This window comes from Vigna umbellata, chromosome 5, assembly GCF_029865625.1.
Source record: "Vigna umbellata cultivar VRB3 chromosome 5, Vumbellata_1.0, whole genome shotgun sequence".
Lineage (NCBI taxonomy): Eukaryota > Viridiplantae > Streptophyta > Magnoliopsida > Fabales > Fabaceae > Vigna > Vigna umbellata.
Window position 1 is genome coordinate 18,112,755 of NC_142169.1, and position 12,566 is coordinate 18,125,320.

Consider the following 12,566-nt stretch of genomic DNA (forward strand, 5'->3'; position numbering starts at 1 on the left):
TTGTATATGTGATGATTGATCTACATAATGCAAATTTTGTATGTATGGTTAGATGTAAGTAGGGGCTAACTTCCTCTATTACATTTGTGATATCTATATGATTGGATGTTAACCTTGAGCAAGAGGAGTAATTATATGAGGTTAGTAGAGAGAACTAACCGTTCTATTTGTTTTCTATATTGTGATGATATGAACATGGTGTATCCATGATATAATTGTGATTATGCTTAATTGAAGATATTCATTTAGGAATATGAGAAGAGTTGGTGAAGGAGGTTGGCAAGGTGATTGACCTTAGTGGTTGTTTGGACTATGTATATTGGATATTAAGTATGTTGAACCATGAATATGTTGGATTATGAACATGGGTAGGTTGATGATTCTAAGTGATGATATTGTGAATAATGTTGGAAAAGGTGCTGGGTGTTTTCAATTTGAGTTTTGAGTGTGATAAATGTAAGAAATCTTTGACTTAGTTCAATGGTTTGATGAAAAGGAATCTTTGAGAATATTTGTATGAATAATTATAGTAACCTTAAGTTAACACGTGATTATTTGAAAAGTGATTTTGAAAGTAATTGGATTTGAGGTTGTTTGATATTGAACACTGTTTTTACTAAAAATTATTGGAATAATGGATTCCTAGAAATGATAATCGATTATTTGTGAGTAATAATTGATTACCATGAAAGGATAATCAATTATCATTACATGATAATCAATTATCACAATTAATAATCGACCACCATTGGTTGTTTGATGAATTTGATGGTTGAAAAATATATGATGGAATTTCATAGGGTATGAAATGTATGTGTTGGTTATGTATAGATGGTGGTTAGTAATAAAATGTTGGATTATTAACTTATGGATGCATAATGTTGGCTCAGATGAGATATGCGCATGTGAAATCACGTGTTTAAGTATACTTGATTGAGGATGTTATGGTCGACAACTGAACGATTAATGTGATGTGTCTTGCCAATTGTTGTTGGGAAATGAATTTATATGATTTATGTTACGATTGGTTGTTGGGTCACGATCGAGCATGATTGAGTTATGATGAGTTGTGTGATGAAATGTATCTCGTCAGTTGTTGTTAGAAGATGAGTTTATGAATGATATGGTTGTATGTTGATTATTTGATTGTGAATCTAGATAGTGTTGCTTGACTATTCTTTTTCTCTGCTCAAATATTTTTTTTGCTTAAGTTTTTGTGTGCTTCTCTTCTAAAACGCTTTTTCTAGGATGAATATTTTCGTTTTAAGTTTTCCTCTTGTGTTATCCTCTTGATTCTTCATTTGAGTGATATTCTATTTAAAGGCTCTTTTAAAAGATATTCATTAAACTGAGCTCTTGGTCTTGAATCTTATGTCTTCTCTTTCTTTTGTGTGAAGCAACCATTGGTTAAAGTCAACTTGTCAGAGCAGACATGCTTTTTCAGTACTTTGCTTGAATTAGATTGTACTTTCTTTGAGACACTTCTTATGAAGAGAACATTTCATGAATGTCTCTTTTGTCTCTAACGTCGACTTTGATATATTTCAAATAAAGTAATGATGTGTGTAGTAAGCTATTTGCATAGAATATAGTAGATTGTGCATGCAACAGATATGTCTTATCTCTTATTAATTTTGTTATTTTTGAATGTTAAGCATTTAATGAAATTTAATGCTTATTCAGAACAATAAAGTGTTTTTTCAATTTTCTATCGTTAAGGTAGTGTTTATCAATAAAGTTTTTTCTAAGATACCAACTGTTGAGTTGGAACTTCATCATTGGACAAAGTAAAGATTTTAGCTTATGGTATTGTCGAGGCTGATGTAAACGCTTTTTAGAATATTGCATTTTAGAGCTTGAGCCTTTAGTATGTTTCTTTCTTTGTTAGTTTTTAATTTTTGTCAGTCTTAGGGTTTGGTCAGAGACATTGTCTTGACACCTTTACTTCTTAAGAGTTTAAATGAATACCCTTGGGTACAGATAGCTTACACGTTTAGCATAACTCTCTTTCGACGCTTTGACTTGTAGGTCGTTTAGCATTGCGTCTCGAAGTTTTTATTATACTTGTTTTCCTATGTTTTTCCGTAAGTTTTTCTATGTTGATGGATGATTTGGGAATCTTGTTTCTAGCATTTGTGTTTCTATTTATCCAACTCTTTGGGCTTTGGTATTTTCAGACTCTTATCTCGTTTAATATTATTTAATTAAACTTCAAAACATGAGAGTTGTTAACATAAATCTAAAGAGCAGAATTTTTGATGATGTCTCAAAGTCAAGTCTCAAGTGTTCTTATTGTAGAAAGATCTTCATGAAGACTTATTTTTATATTAGGTTTTACTATGTTAATACCAAAACTCTAAGGTTCATGTTATCTAGCAAAATCTAAATAAAGAGGGGCAGTTGTCAACACCCAATTCGTTCGGATAAGTAAATAAATAAAAATAAAAAGTAAGAGAATAATAATTAATGGTGGGTGAAAAGGATAAAATAATAACTATAATACCAGACACAATAGTTTTGAAATGTTAGTTTAATATGGTAATAATTTGAATCAATATTATGCTAATAATTATAAACAATAATTAAAATAGTATATTAATATAATTTGTTGCGTCAGTTGCTTTTAAAGAGGAAAATATGATTTTTAAAAATGGACAAATTTTCTGACAATAATGATAATTAATGTTTTGAGAAACAGATGAAAAAAAGAGAGAAGAAGAAAGAGGCAAAAATAATAAAAAAAGAGAAAGAGAGTATAGAGAAAAATAGGTTCTCACCCATAAGGGTTTTGTTAACGGCAATCACCAAAGAAGAAATAGAACAGTACTGAAAGCTAAAAAGGTATGTCACCTCTACACCTTTTTTTTCTCTTTTTATTGTACTCTGAAGTTTTTACTAAAGGTATTATTTTTTTGTCAGATTCGCTTTTCAAAAAACTAAATCAATCTATAATAATTTTTAAACAAACTCACAAACTTATTTCTAGATAAAGAACTACGTGATCCCTGATTGTCCATCATATACGTAGGAGCAAGGTCAATCATTGTCGGGTTCATAAAACAAAAAATATATTTTTTTGTTTCTTAATAGTTTTCTTTATATTATTATTTTGTTTAGGGAAAATTAACATTTTGCAAAACCACGTCAACTTTATACATTTAATTAAAGGTACTGCCTTTGGGCAGGCGCGATAGGGTGCTAACACCTTATTCCCGAACTTAAAATCTAGTTTTCGCAGACCATGTCTTATTTTTTGGTTTTTCATAGTTTTTCCATAATAAATTACGGTGGCGACTTCCAAAACCTTTTTCTTAAACCCGTTTTGATTTTCGGTTCGTTGTCCCGTCGCGATCCCTGTTGCGACACTGAATGTAAAGCCTTTCATCCTTTGTGAAAATTCAAAGGAGGTGGTCATCCTTTGTGAAAATTCAAAGGAGGTGGTCATCCTTCGTGAAGCATTCAGAGGAGGTGTTCATCCCTTGTGGGTTATAGGAGAAGTGACTTTCATCTCTTAGGGTAACATGAGAGGTGTTTTAACCTTCAACTTGTTAATTTTTTTTTTTTTGATTGTAATAGTTTGTTGGTTTTTGCTAGTGCAGCGTTAATTCTCGATTGAGGTTAACAAGTGGATGTAGGATCTCTGTGGTTTAATAGATGCTTTCGTCTTTGTTTTAACATATTATCCTATGTGTGTAATCGATTATTTAAACACTTAAGCCTATTATTGATTCATTTAACAGTCTTAACATATTATGTTATTTACGTAATGGATTATACTATGCTTTCTGTTTTAATCGATTATCAAACTTATGTAATCGATTATTTCCACACTCAGTAATATTAGTCATTCATTTGTCATCCTTAATATATTATCTCACTTATATAATAGATTATGGTTTGCTCTCTGTTTTAATTGGTTATGTAATTTATATAATCGATTATAACAGAGCAGTTTGTCCCTGTTAGCTTTCTAAGTGATGTGACAAAATCTAACCGATTATATGACTAGCTTAATTGATTATTTATATCAGAAATGAGATTATCAATCTGTTTTAAGCTTGATTCATTCAACATTAATGGAATTAAATATCTAGCACATCCATGATAAAGATAAAACATTTATTATGTCATTTATTGTGCAATAAACCATTATTAATCTTTTAATCATTCATCATAAAAAACAAAGATATAAAGAGACAAAGCTTCCCCTGTCAACAATCTCTTCCTTTTGAGATGATGGCAAAAAAATGTTTTTCATTTACTCTTCCCCTTTTGGCATTAGCAAAATATGATAGAACAAACAAGTAAAATTGAATACATTTGTGCTAAAAACATCAAAATCACTTACAGATCATTAAAGAATATTATGCTCCTCTATCAAAAAGAGTTAAAACACTATGAAAGTGTGTAAGCAATAAATGAATAATATCAAAATGAAGATTAGCTCGATGTAACAATATCAATACAGTATATCAGAGCAATTTTGACATGTATCACAACATGTATACTGATTTCACATTATATAGCAATGGATATCAATGTCATTTTTCAATACTCATATAAGGTACAAAATGTAGATGAAACAATGAGCATTATTGCATAAATGATATCTATTTTGTAGTAGAGAATGTGATATATGTATCAGCATTGCTGCAGCAGAGATATGAGTGCATAAATGGACTCAAAATGAAATAATGAAATTGAAAATAGATAATTGAATACAAAATTTGTTTATTCAATTCAACCAATTACACATAACATAATTTATATATAAATAAAATAGAATTAAACAAAAAAAATTGCAATATTGGTGGTCTAAATCTTATACCGCCCTTTGAATTGACATAACACCAAGGTTTCATATCTTTCCATTGTTCATGAGGTGTTGATTAAAGTATATCTATTATTTGGACGAACAATTCAATATATTTCCAAGTCTGGAGACAATACATAAATGGATCTATAGTTAAACATTTTTCAACCGGTTGATCATTTGTGTGATATCATTATCTAATTAGATGGATTTATACTTATACAATTTTCCTATACTTATTTTTATTCTCAAATCCTAATATTTAATAAATCAAAGTTAGAAAAATTAAAAATTTAAATAAATCGAAACCTATACCAAACTACAAAAACAACTTCAGAAAAATTTCAAACATATAAATACGTATCTTCTCATTACAAAAACTTATTATTTTTTATTTTTTTTCTCCTTTTATTTTAATTAAATTCAAAATAAAAATAAAAAATCAATTCAGAATTTTGTTCCTAACAAACAAAATTCTAACTAATAATTTGGTCACTATTACATAAAAATAGAAATTAGAATTCGTTTTCTAGAAAATTTTGAACTAAAATAAAAAATGTAATATATATATATATATATATATATATATATATATATATATATATATATATATATCATTTTAAAATAAATATATGTTAAAGAGGGAAAAAAACGCCAAATCCCTTTATCCAAAACCACTCATCAAATCTAACGAAAACGCAACACAAACACCTGTCGTCACGATCCACCGCACGTGGGGGGCCCATCTCATACCCTGAAAGTCCCTTATCCAATGGCGATTAATCACCCAACCACAACAGTTCGCCGCGTGTCTGCCATGATCACTCTGCTGCCGTTGATCTCCGCGTCTCTCCATCGCAGCCGTCCACTAAACAACAATTCAACGTTATCTACTCACACTCCAAGCCCGCAACTTTACACGTCGATTTGCCATCACTTGTGGATAAAGTTCTGTTCTGGCACCCTTTTCTTTTTCAGGGTTTTTCTCTTTCTTCTTCTACTTCTCTCTCAAATAGAAACGCAGGTTTTTCTGGTTTGTTCGTTTGTTGTGGTTTCTGAAGCGAAGGAAAATTTAATGGCTGAAGTTTTGACCAAGGCGAGCCTGGTTTCTTCGTGGCATGGTAGTAGTCAACGCCACCATCGAAGAGTATCCATGGTTCCCAATTCTTGTAGCTTCGTTTCTGACGTTGGAAGGTTCCCTTCTCTCAAGTTAAAGTCTCAGATTCTCAGATCTTGGTCCTCTTCTTCAGAGTTTCAGGGTAAAAAGCTTCTCTTTCACTTAAATAGAGCAATACCCAACAGGGTCAGTTCGCGGTTGAGAGCTTCGACTGCAACTCAGGTTTGTTATTTGACTACCCCTTGTGGGTTTAACTATACCCTTAATTTTAACTTTTTTTCTTTCGAGTAATTAGATCCTTTTTGTTGCCGGGAGTTTCGTTAATTTGCGTGAGATGTTTGTTTCCTAGCTTCTTGTATTTTAGTTTCTAGTGGGAAGATTTTGTGTTCTTTAGACAGGTTTTCTAGAATTTTCTTGTGGGGATTTTGTAGAAGACCATTAGAGTTATGTTTATTTTTAAAATTTTGGGTTTTAAAAGGAAGTTTTGTGAATTTTCTTGAAAAGTTTCGAAATTGCTTGTATTTTATTTTATTTTGGGAAGAATTTTGTGTTTCTCTCTTGGGGGCTTCTGGAACTTGTGGGATTTTGCATGACTCTTGCAATTTTTTCTGAGGACTTAAGAACCTTTTTCATTCTGTTTTAAATCTTGTTAATTTTCCTGCGAACTATTCAAACTATTTATGTATATATTTTTATTTCGGCAAGATTTTATTTTTGTCTCATTGGTTTTCTGAACCTTTCTTGTGGAATTTTGCAGATGACCCATAGAATAGGTAAAGTTCAGAAATGGTGGGAAAAGGGGCTTCAGCCCAACATGAAAGAGGTGACTTCCGCCCAAGATCTTGTAGAATCACTGTTAAGCGCAGGGGACAAGTTGGTGGTGGTTGATTTCTTCTCTCCTGGTTGTGGTGGCTGTAGAGCCCTTCACCCTAAGGTATTCTTCGTCCCCTTGATCCAATTCAAAGATCAACTCCCATGACATTGTTTTATTTCATACTCTATTAATTTGTGTTGTTGTTTCTGATGTTCCTTGGGTTATGGTATGACAGATATGTCAACTGGCAGAGATGAATCCTGATGTTCAATTCCTTCAGGTAAACTATGAGGAGCAGAAGTCCATGTGTTATAGCCTCAATGTCCATGTTCTTCCCTTCTTCCGCTTCTATAGAGGTGCTGAAGGTCGATTATGTAGCTTTAGCTGCACCAATGCCACGGTTAGTATACATGCTATGTCAATTTTATTTCATATTATTATGCCTAATTTGGTTAATTCATATAATGCGTGTTTAAAATTGCGTGGCACAGCTATGTTTTCTGTTCTGTTTTGGCATTCAACTATTTGTTCATTGTTAAATGATTTATGATTTAGTAACACCGTTGAATTTGATCTAATTGCAGATCAAGAAGTTTAAAGATGCATTGGCCAAACACTCCTCAGATAGATGCAGCTTGGGCCCAACCAAAGGGTTAGAGGAGAAAGAGCTCCTTGCTCTTGCTGCCAACAAAGATCTTTCGTTCACCTTCTCACCAAATCCCTTACAACCTGAACATGCAGATGAAGACATGGCTACTGCCTCCACTCCTGTTCTTAGTTCAGAATCTCTTCATTCATTGACTCTCATTTCTGAGGTCTCCAGAGAGAAAACCTTAGCCACTGCTGGGAGATGATGTGGTCAGTTTGCAAGCCAAACTCATCATCTCCCTTGTACAGTGTATAGGTTTGTTTTGGTGCAATATTTGTGAGAATGAAGATATCATTGCAGAAAAAGTCTAGTGTGAGAGTGTATGCATTGGGCATGTCTTTTTGGATCCATGCCTTGCTAGGATTAGGCGAGATAGAAGTTGTGGAATTAGTTGTTACCCTTTTCTGTGTGAGGAGGAATCATTTCCTATTGTTGTAAAAAGGAATGTCATTATATTCATCAATGGAAAGTTTGTTTTTTTTTTTTCTGAAACTACTTGTAATATTTAATAATTTCCCTAGTTCTATAATTTTCCAGATCCTGAAGTAGGAGGTAGTAGTGATGCCAAGTGCATGTTGGGGATACGAGGTGTTCTGACTGAGATCACGTTTTGATTTGAGAATTTGTGGTTGTGTTTCTTTTACCACAGAAGGAAATGAGGTGGGCTGTTTCTGTTCTCATCCTTGGTTTGTAGTTGAAAAGGGATACTAATTTTACAAGGAGTAACTATAATTGAGTTAGGCATAGAAGGGTATAATTTAAATTAAATAAATACAATATCATTTTATATTTTTAACTAATTATAACATAAAAATCATCATTTTCTACGTTTGGGTAGAATACGTTAACATGAATTATTTATAACATATAGTAACGGATGACCCTTTCTATAAAAAAATCAGAAGTAACAAATAGAAATATCATGAGTTAGTTTTTAAGTTATAAAAACAATTTGAAAAAAACAAACTTCCTATACAAATCAGCAAAAAGAAAGCATTTTCTGAAGCTTATATTAGCACAGTTTTATCACTGGAAACAAATATATATTCCAAATTGTTTATCTAAATGTAGATTCCAGAAACTTTTTCAAAAAAAGTAGAACATCAGGTAGAGAAGCATGCCATTTGTGAACTTGTGCATGGTGCCAGAACTCATTTGTGTGGGTTGGGAAATATTTAGGCAAATGAAAACAAAATGGTTGTTTGATATTTGAATCCGTGACGTAAAACCTGAAAAAGAAAGAAAATTACAACAAACATCCACATGCCTACGTCCTGCTCCACCCCTTTTTATATTTCCTTTTCTTTATACAATAATTTCATTTCATAATATAAAAATTCCTTTTTCTCAATATAATATTACTTCCACTACCTTTCTCATTAATTTTTTTTTTAATTTTTGAAGTATACGAGTTTGTCTCTTTTTATGTTTATACTTTTGTAATGCTCAACTAGTCAAGAGTATTTTCAACCCATTTAAAATATAAACAACTAAATTAAATTTTATTTGGCATAAGAAATCAAGTTGAATCTAAACAAAGGTAAAGAACTACAATGATAATTTATTAATATATATATATATATATATATGTGTGTGTGTGTGTGTGTGACAAGACAGTATTAGTTGTGTTTTAATTAATGTTATAAAAATCAAACTACTTATTAACTCGATGATGATATCAGTGCATCAATAGTCAACTGATGAGTCGAATCCAGCTATTTCTTTTTATTTTAATACGTTTCCATTTCACTATTAATAATAATTAAATTATATTCTTTAATTTTTTAATTCATGTACCGACAGGTCCTCCTGACATGGACCGAGCGAGCGGCTAACATGTAGCGACCGGTACTCCCCAGTCATAAACCGAGTGACCCTCCAAGAACGTTCGGTTCATGAATGGACCGAACGTCCGCCCAAGATGGCAATCAGGATCGAGCGTCCAGCCATTCATGAACCAAACGTCCGCCCAAGATGGCAATCAAAACTGAGCGTCCAGTACAGCAGAGCCAGCTGGCCGCCCACCCAGGTTGACATCCCTGGCCGACCATCCTTTCCAACCGACCCGCGCTTGGTTAACTACACGGTTAAATGCTAATGATCCACTAAGGCGCAACTAGACCGTTATCAGGCCCACTAAATGTAAAAGGGTCGTTATCCGGCCCACTAAAGGTAAAAACCCATTACAATCAGTATAAATAAAGGTTCCAGGTATGAGTTCTGGACCAACTTTCCTTACTATGCAATACATACATGCATCACAAACTACTCTGTCATATTACTGACTTGAGCGTCGGAGTGCCTTTGACAAGTACCCGACCACCCGTCCTGGAGCAGGAGGACCACCACCGGGAGCACAGAAGGAGAGACCCGTCCAGCCTCCAATCCGAAGCGCGGAGTAGCGTCAGTCTGTCGCCATACCGTCCGCCACACGCACAACGCGTCCAACCCTCGGCAGAGAGGTGGTCGTCCGTCCAGTTTTGGTCCGGCCTTCTTCAGGTCGTGGGATTCAGCAGCGTCCGTCCAGCTCTCGTCAGCTCCAAGTGCCACCAAGCGCCAAAGCCACTTGTTCTGCGTCCGTCCGGTTTTCAGCAGCGCCCAGAGCCCCTGGAGATAGAGCCGCTCGATCCGCTTCAGCTGGAGAGCGAGCGTCCGCCCGGTCCATAGCAGCTTCATTGCTTGTCCGCCAGCCTTTACCGTTCGTGATCGTCCGCCCGGTCTGCGACAAGCTTGTGTGTTTTAACAGGGTTCTCACAGATTCGGTCGAAACAATTCATATTAATGATTGTGATTTAATGATTTTTTTTAAAATTTCAATAAAAAATAAATCATTTAATAAAATAAATTTATTACTCTTTGTCAAAATAATTTTTAAATTTAAAACCTATTATAGCGGCAACTTTTAGTTATAAAATATAAAAACGGTCAGAGATTGTAAATTTTAATAGTATTAAATCAATTTGGACATAATTTTGAAATACTTATCAATATTATTAGTAGTGATTAATAAATAAATTAAGTCTTAATTTATTATGGTGTACAATTCAAGTATACCTAAATGTATTGCTTTGTTTTAAAATTAATTGCATAGTATATGTGGATCGTTTTCTCTTTCACTCATTTTTAATACAATTTTTTAATGGTTGTAAATCTCATAATAGTATTAAATTTAGATTGAATCTATGTCTGAGATTACAGATATTATAATTTAATGAGAAATAAAAGGAAGAACAACTTAAAACTTATTGAAATTGAGAATTGATTACAAAATAACAATTAAAAGGAAAAAAATCAAAATCTGAAATGAAGATATAATATATTTGAGATAAAATAGAAAATAATTTTTTTATGGTTGAGTATCACGTCAAGTTTTCTATTAACTTAAAATTTTTATTTTTGAGACTGTATAGTTATCTTTTAAAATGAATTAATTTAAGATAATTTGCATCATTTCTTAGAACTTGTACATTTATCTCATATATATATATATATATATATATATATATATATATATATATATATATGAACACAACAAGTGCATATACATACCTCACACATTATTATATGACTATAATATTGATATAACTGGTGAGAACAATTCTAGCTTGTTTTAGGAACTTAGAGCAATCATCATAAATCTACTCCACGAGTGGTAATTGCTTACATAAGACTGGGTAAAATTAAGGAAATTGCAGGATTCTCACTAGGATATAGATATAGAAAACTATGAACAAAAACTTCATTAGTGAAATCTTTAAAATCTTTTGAATCTCCAGTCATTATGAAAGAAGATCAAAACAAAGAAAAAACAAGATAAAATAAAATAAAAAGAAGAAGCGGAAGTGAGGGAAAGATCAAAGATGCCTAGCAAAACACTTTAGTAAAGTGTTTTGACATCTTAGAAGCCTTTCTTGAATTCAACAGGCATTCACATAGCCCATTACCAACACTGAAGAAGATGTTGACATCACGATCCATGACAATAATAGAGTAAAACAAACGCAAAGAAAAGAAACAAACGAAGAAATGAAGGAAACGTTTTATTTCTAAAATATTGGTCTGAGTTACAAGGGAAAAGAGGAAGGAAGGCTTCTATAGAGTGAAAATAAGAGAAAACAAGAAAAAAAATGGGAGCGCACCAAATTAGCCCTCGACGATTCGCTGCATGCATGAGAAGATTCAATATTTTGAGAGTTACTTTGGCTTTGCAGAAAATTTCTTGTAGCCATGTGAGAGCATAAAGATTACCAATTTTGAAAATGTTTAACTTGATTTAGTGAACAATGAACTATTTCATGGGTATTTTAGAATTTAGTTTTATTTGTTATTATGTAGAATTTATATTATAGGGGGCATAATTTTGTTTGCTATACTTTTCCTATTTTATATTTTTATCTTCTTTTCCATGATTTCCATTTCTATTTTTATACAAGCAATCCATGTTTACAACATTTGTGTGCATCAATCAGGTATGACCCTTCTATTAGTATTCATGGAATGGATTTCTCTATTGTTTTGGAGCGCCCTCGTTAGCATGGGATGATGTCATCGTTACAAGTTCCGTGTTGGAGGAGGATGACATGAAGGTTGTGTTTACCTAAACATAATTCACTATTCAAACATTTTTTAGAGCGACAAATTGAGGTGAAATTTGTGTTCATTTTAAAGGAAATGCGACGACTGATTTATAAGGAATTGCGGGATGAAGAACTTTTCCATCACCCGCGAATGTGGTGAAATTTGAAGGGATGAAAGGTATAAAGTCTCATTTGCCCTATGATTATTCTATAATTCCATCTCCAATTATGAAGAAGAGGGCTTCAAGGAGGTGAACACACATATATTCGGCTCCAACATTGGTTATATTTGGTTCCACTCATGTGCGTAATAGAAGTAATAGGTGTATTCAGTTATGATGGTGTTGGATTCGGTTCCAATGGATAGAAGTTATACAAGAAATGTTGTATTCGGTTCCCTCCTCATGGATTCAGTTCCAACACATAGAAGACATACAAGGCCATGGTGCAACGCCCTAGCAAGGTCATCGTGATGCATAGAGTCTCCCATGGTTCATCAAGTAGCCCGAGAGTCCATACTGCAGTGGGAGTGATGGAGTCAATATTAGCACGCAAGTGCTTTACTCTCTAAGTAAGATTTGATGCATCAACATACA

General features: G+C 33.0%; 1 protein-coding gene across 1 annotated transcript; it reads left to right on the forward strand.

The window, feature by feature from the left end:
• The first annotated feature begins 5,585 nt into the window (after positions 1 to 5,585).
• Positions 5,586 to 7,885, forward strand: LOC124845974 (thioredoxin-like 1-1, chloroplastic). Its single transcript, XM_047323164.2, has 4 exons — positions 5,586 to 6,152; positions 6,688 to 6,864; positions 6,980 to 7,144; positions 7,329 to 7,885. The coding sequence occupies exons 1-4, from the start codon at positions 5,586 to 5,588 to the stop codon at positions 7,596 to 7,598; spliced, it is 1,179 nt and encodes a 392-aa protein (XP_047179120.1). The 3' UTR covers positions 7,599 to 7,885.
• Positions 7,886 to 12,566: the final 4,681 nt, after the last annotated feature.

Excerpts from the sequence above, each read along its gene's own strand:
- LOC124845974 (XM_047323164.2), top strand. The coding sequence starts at position 5,586 with ATGGCGATTAATCACCCAACCACAACAGTTCGCCGCGTGTCTGCCATG. Across the intron at positions 6,865-6,979 it reads GTAGAGCCCTTCACCCTAAG|ATATGTCAACTGGCAGAGAT; the intron begins GTATTCTTCGTC and ends ATGGTATGACAG. Across the intron at positions 7,145-7,328 it reads TTAGCTGCACCAATGCCACG|ATCAAGAAGTTTAAAGATGC; the intron begins GTTAGTATACAT and ends ATCTAATTGCAG.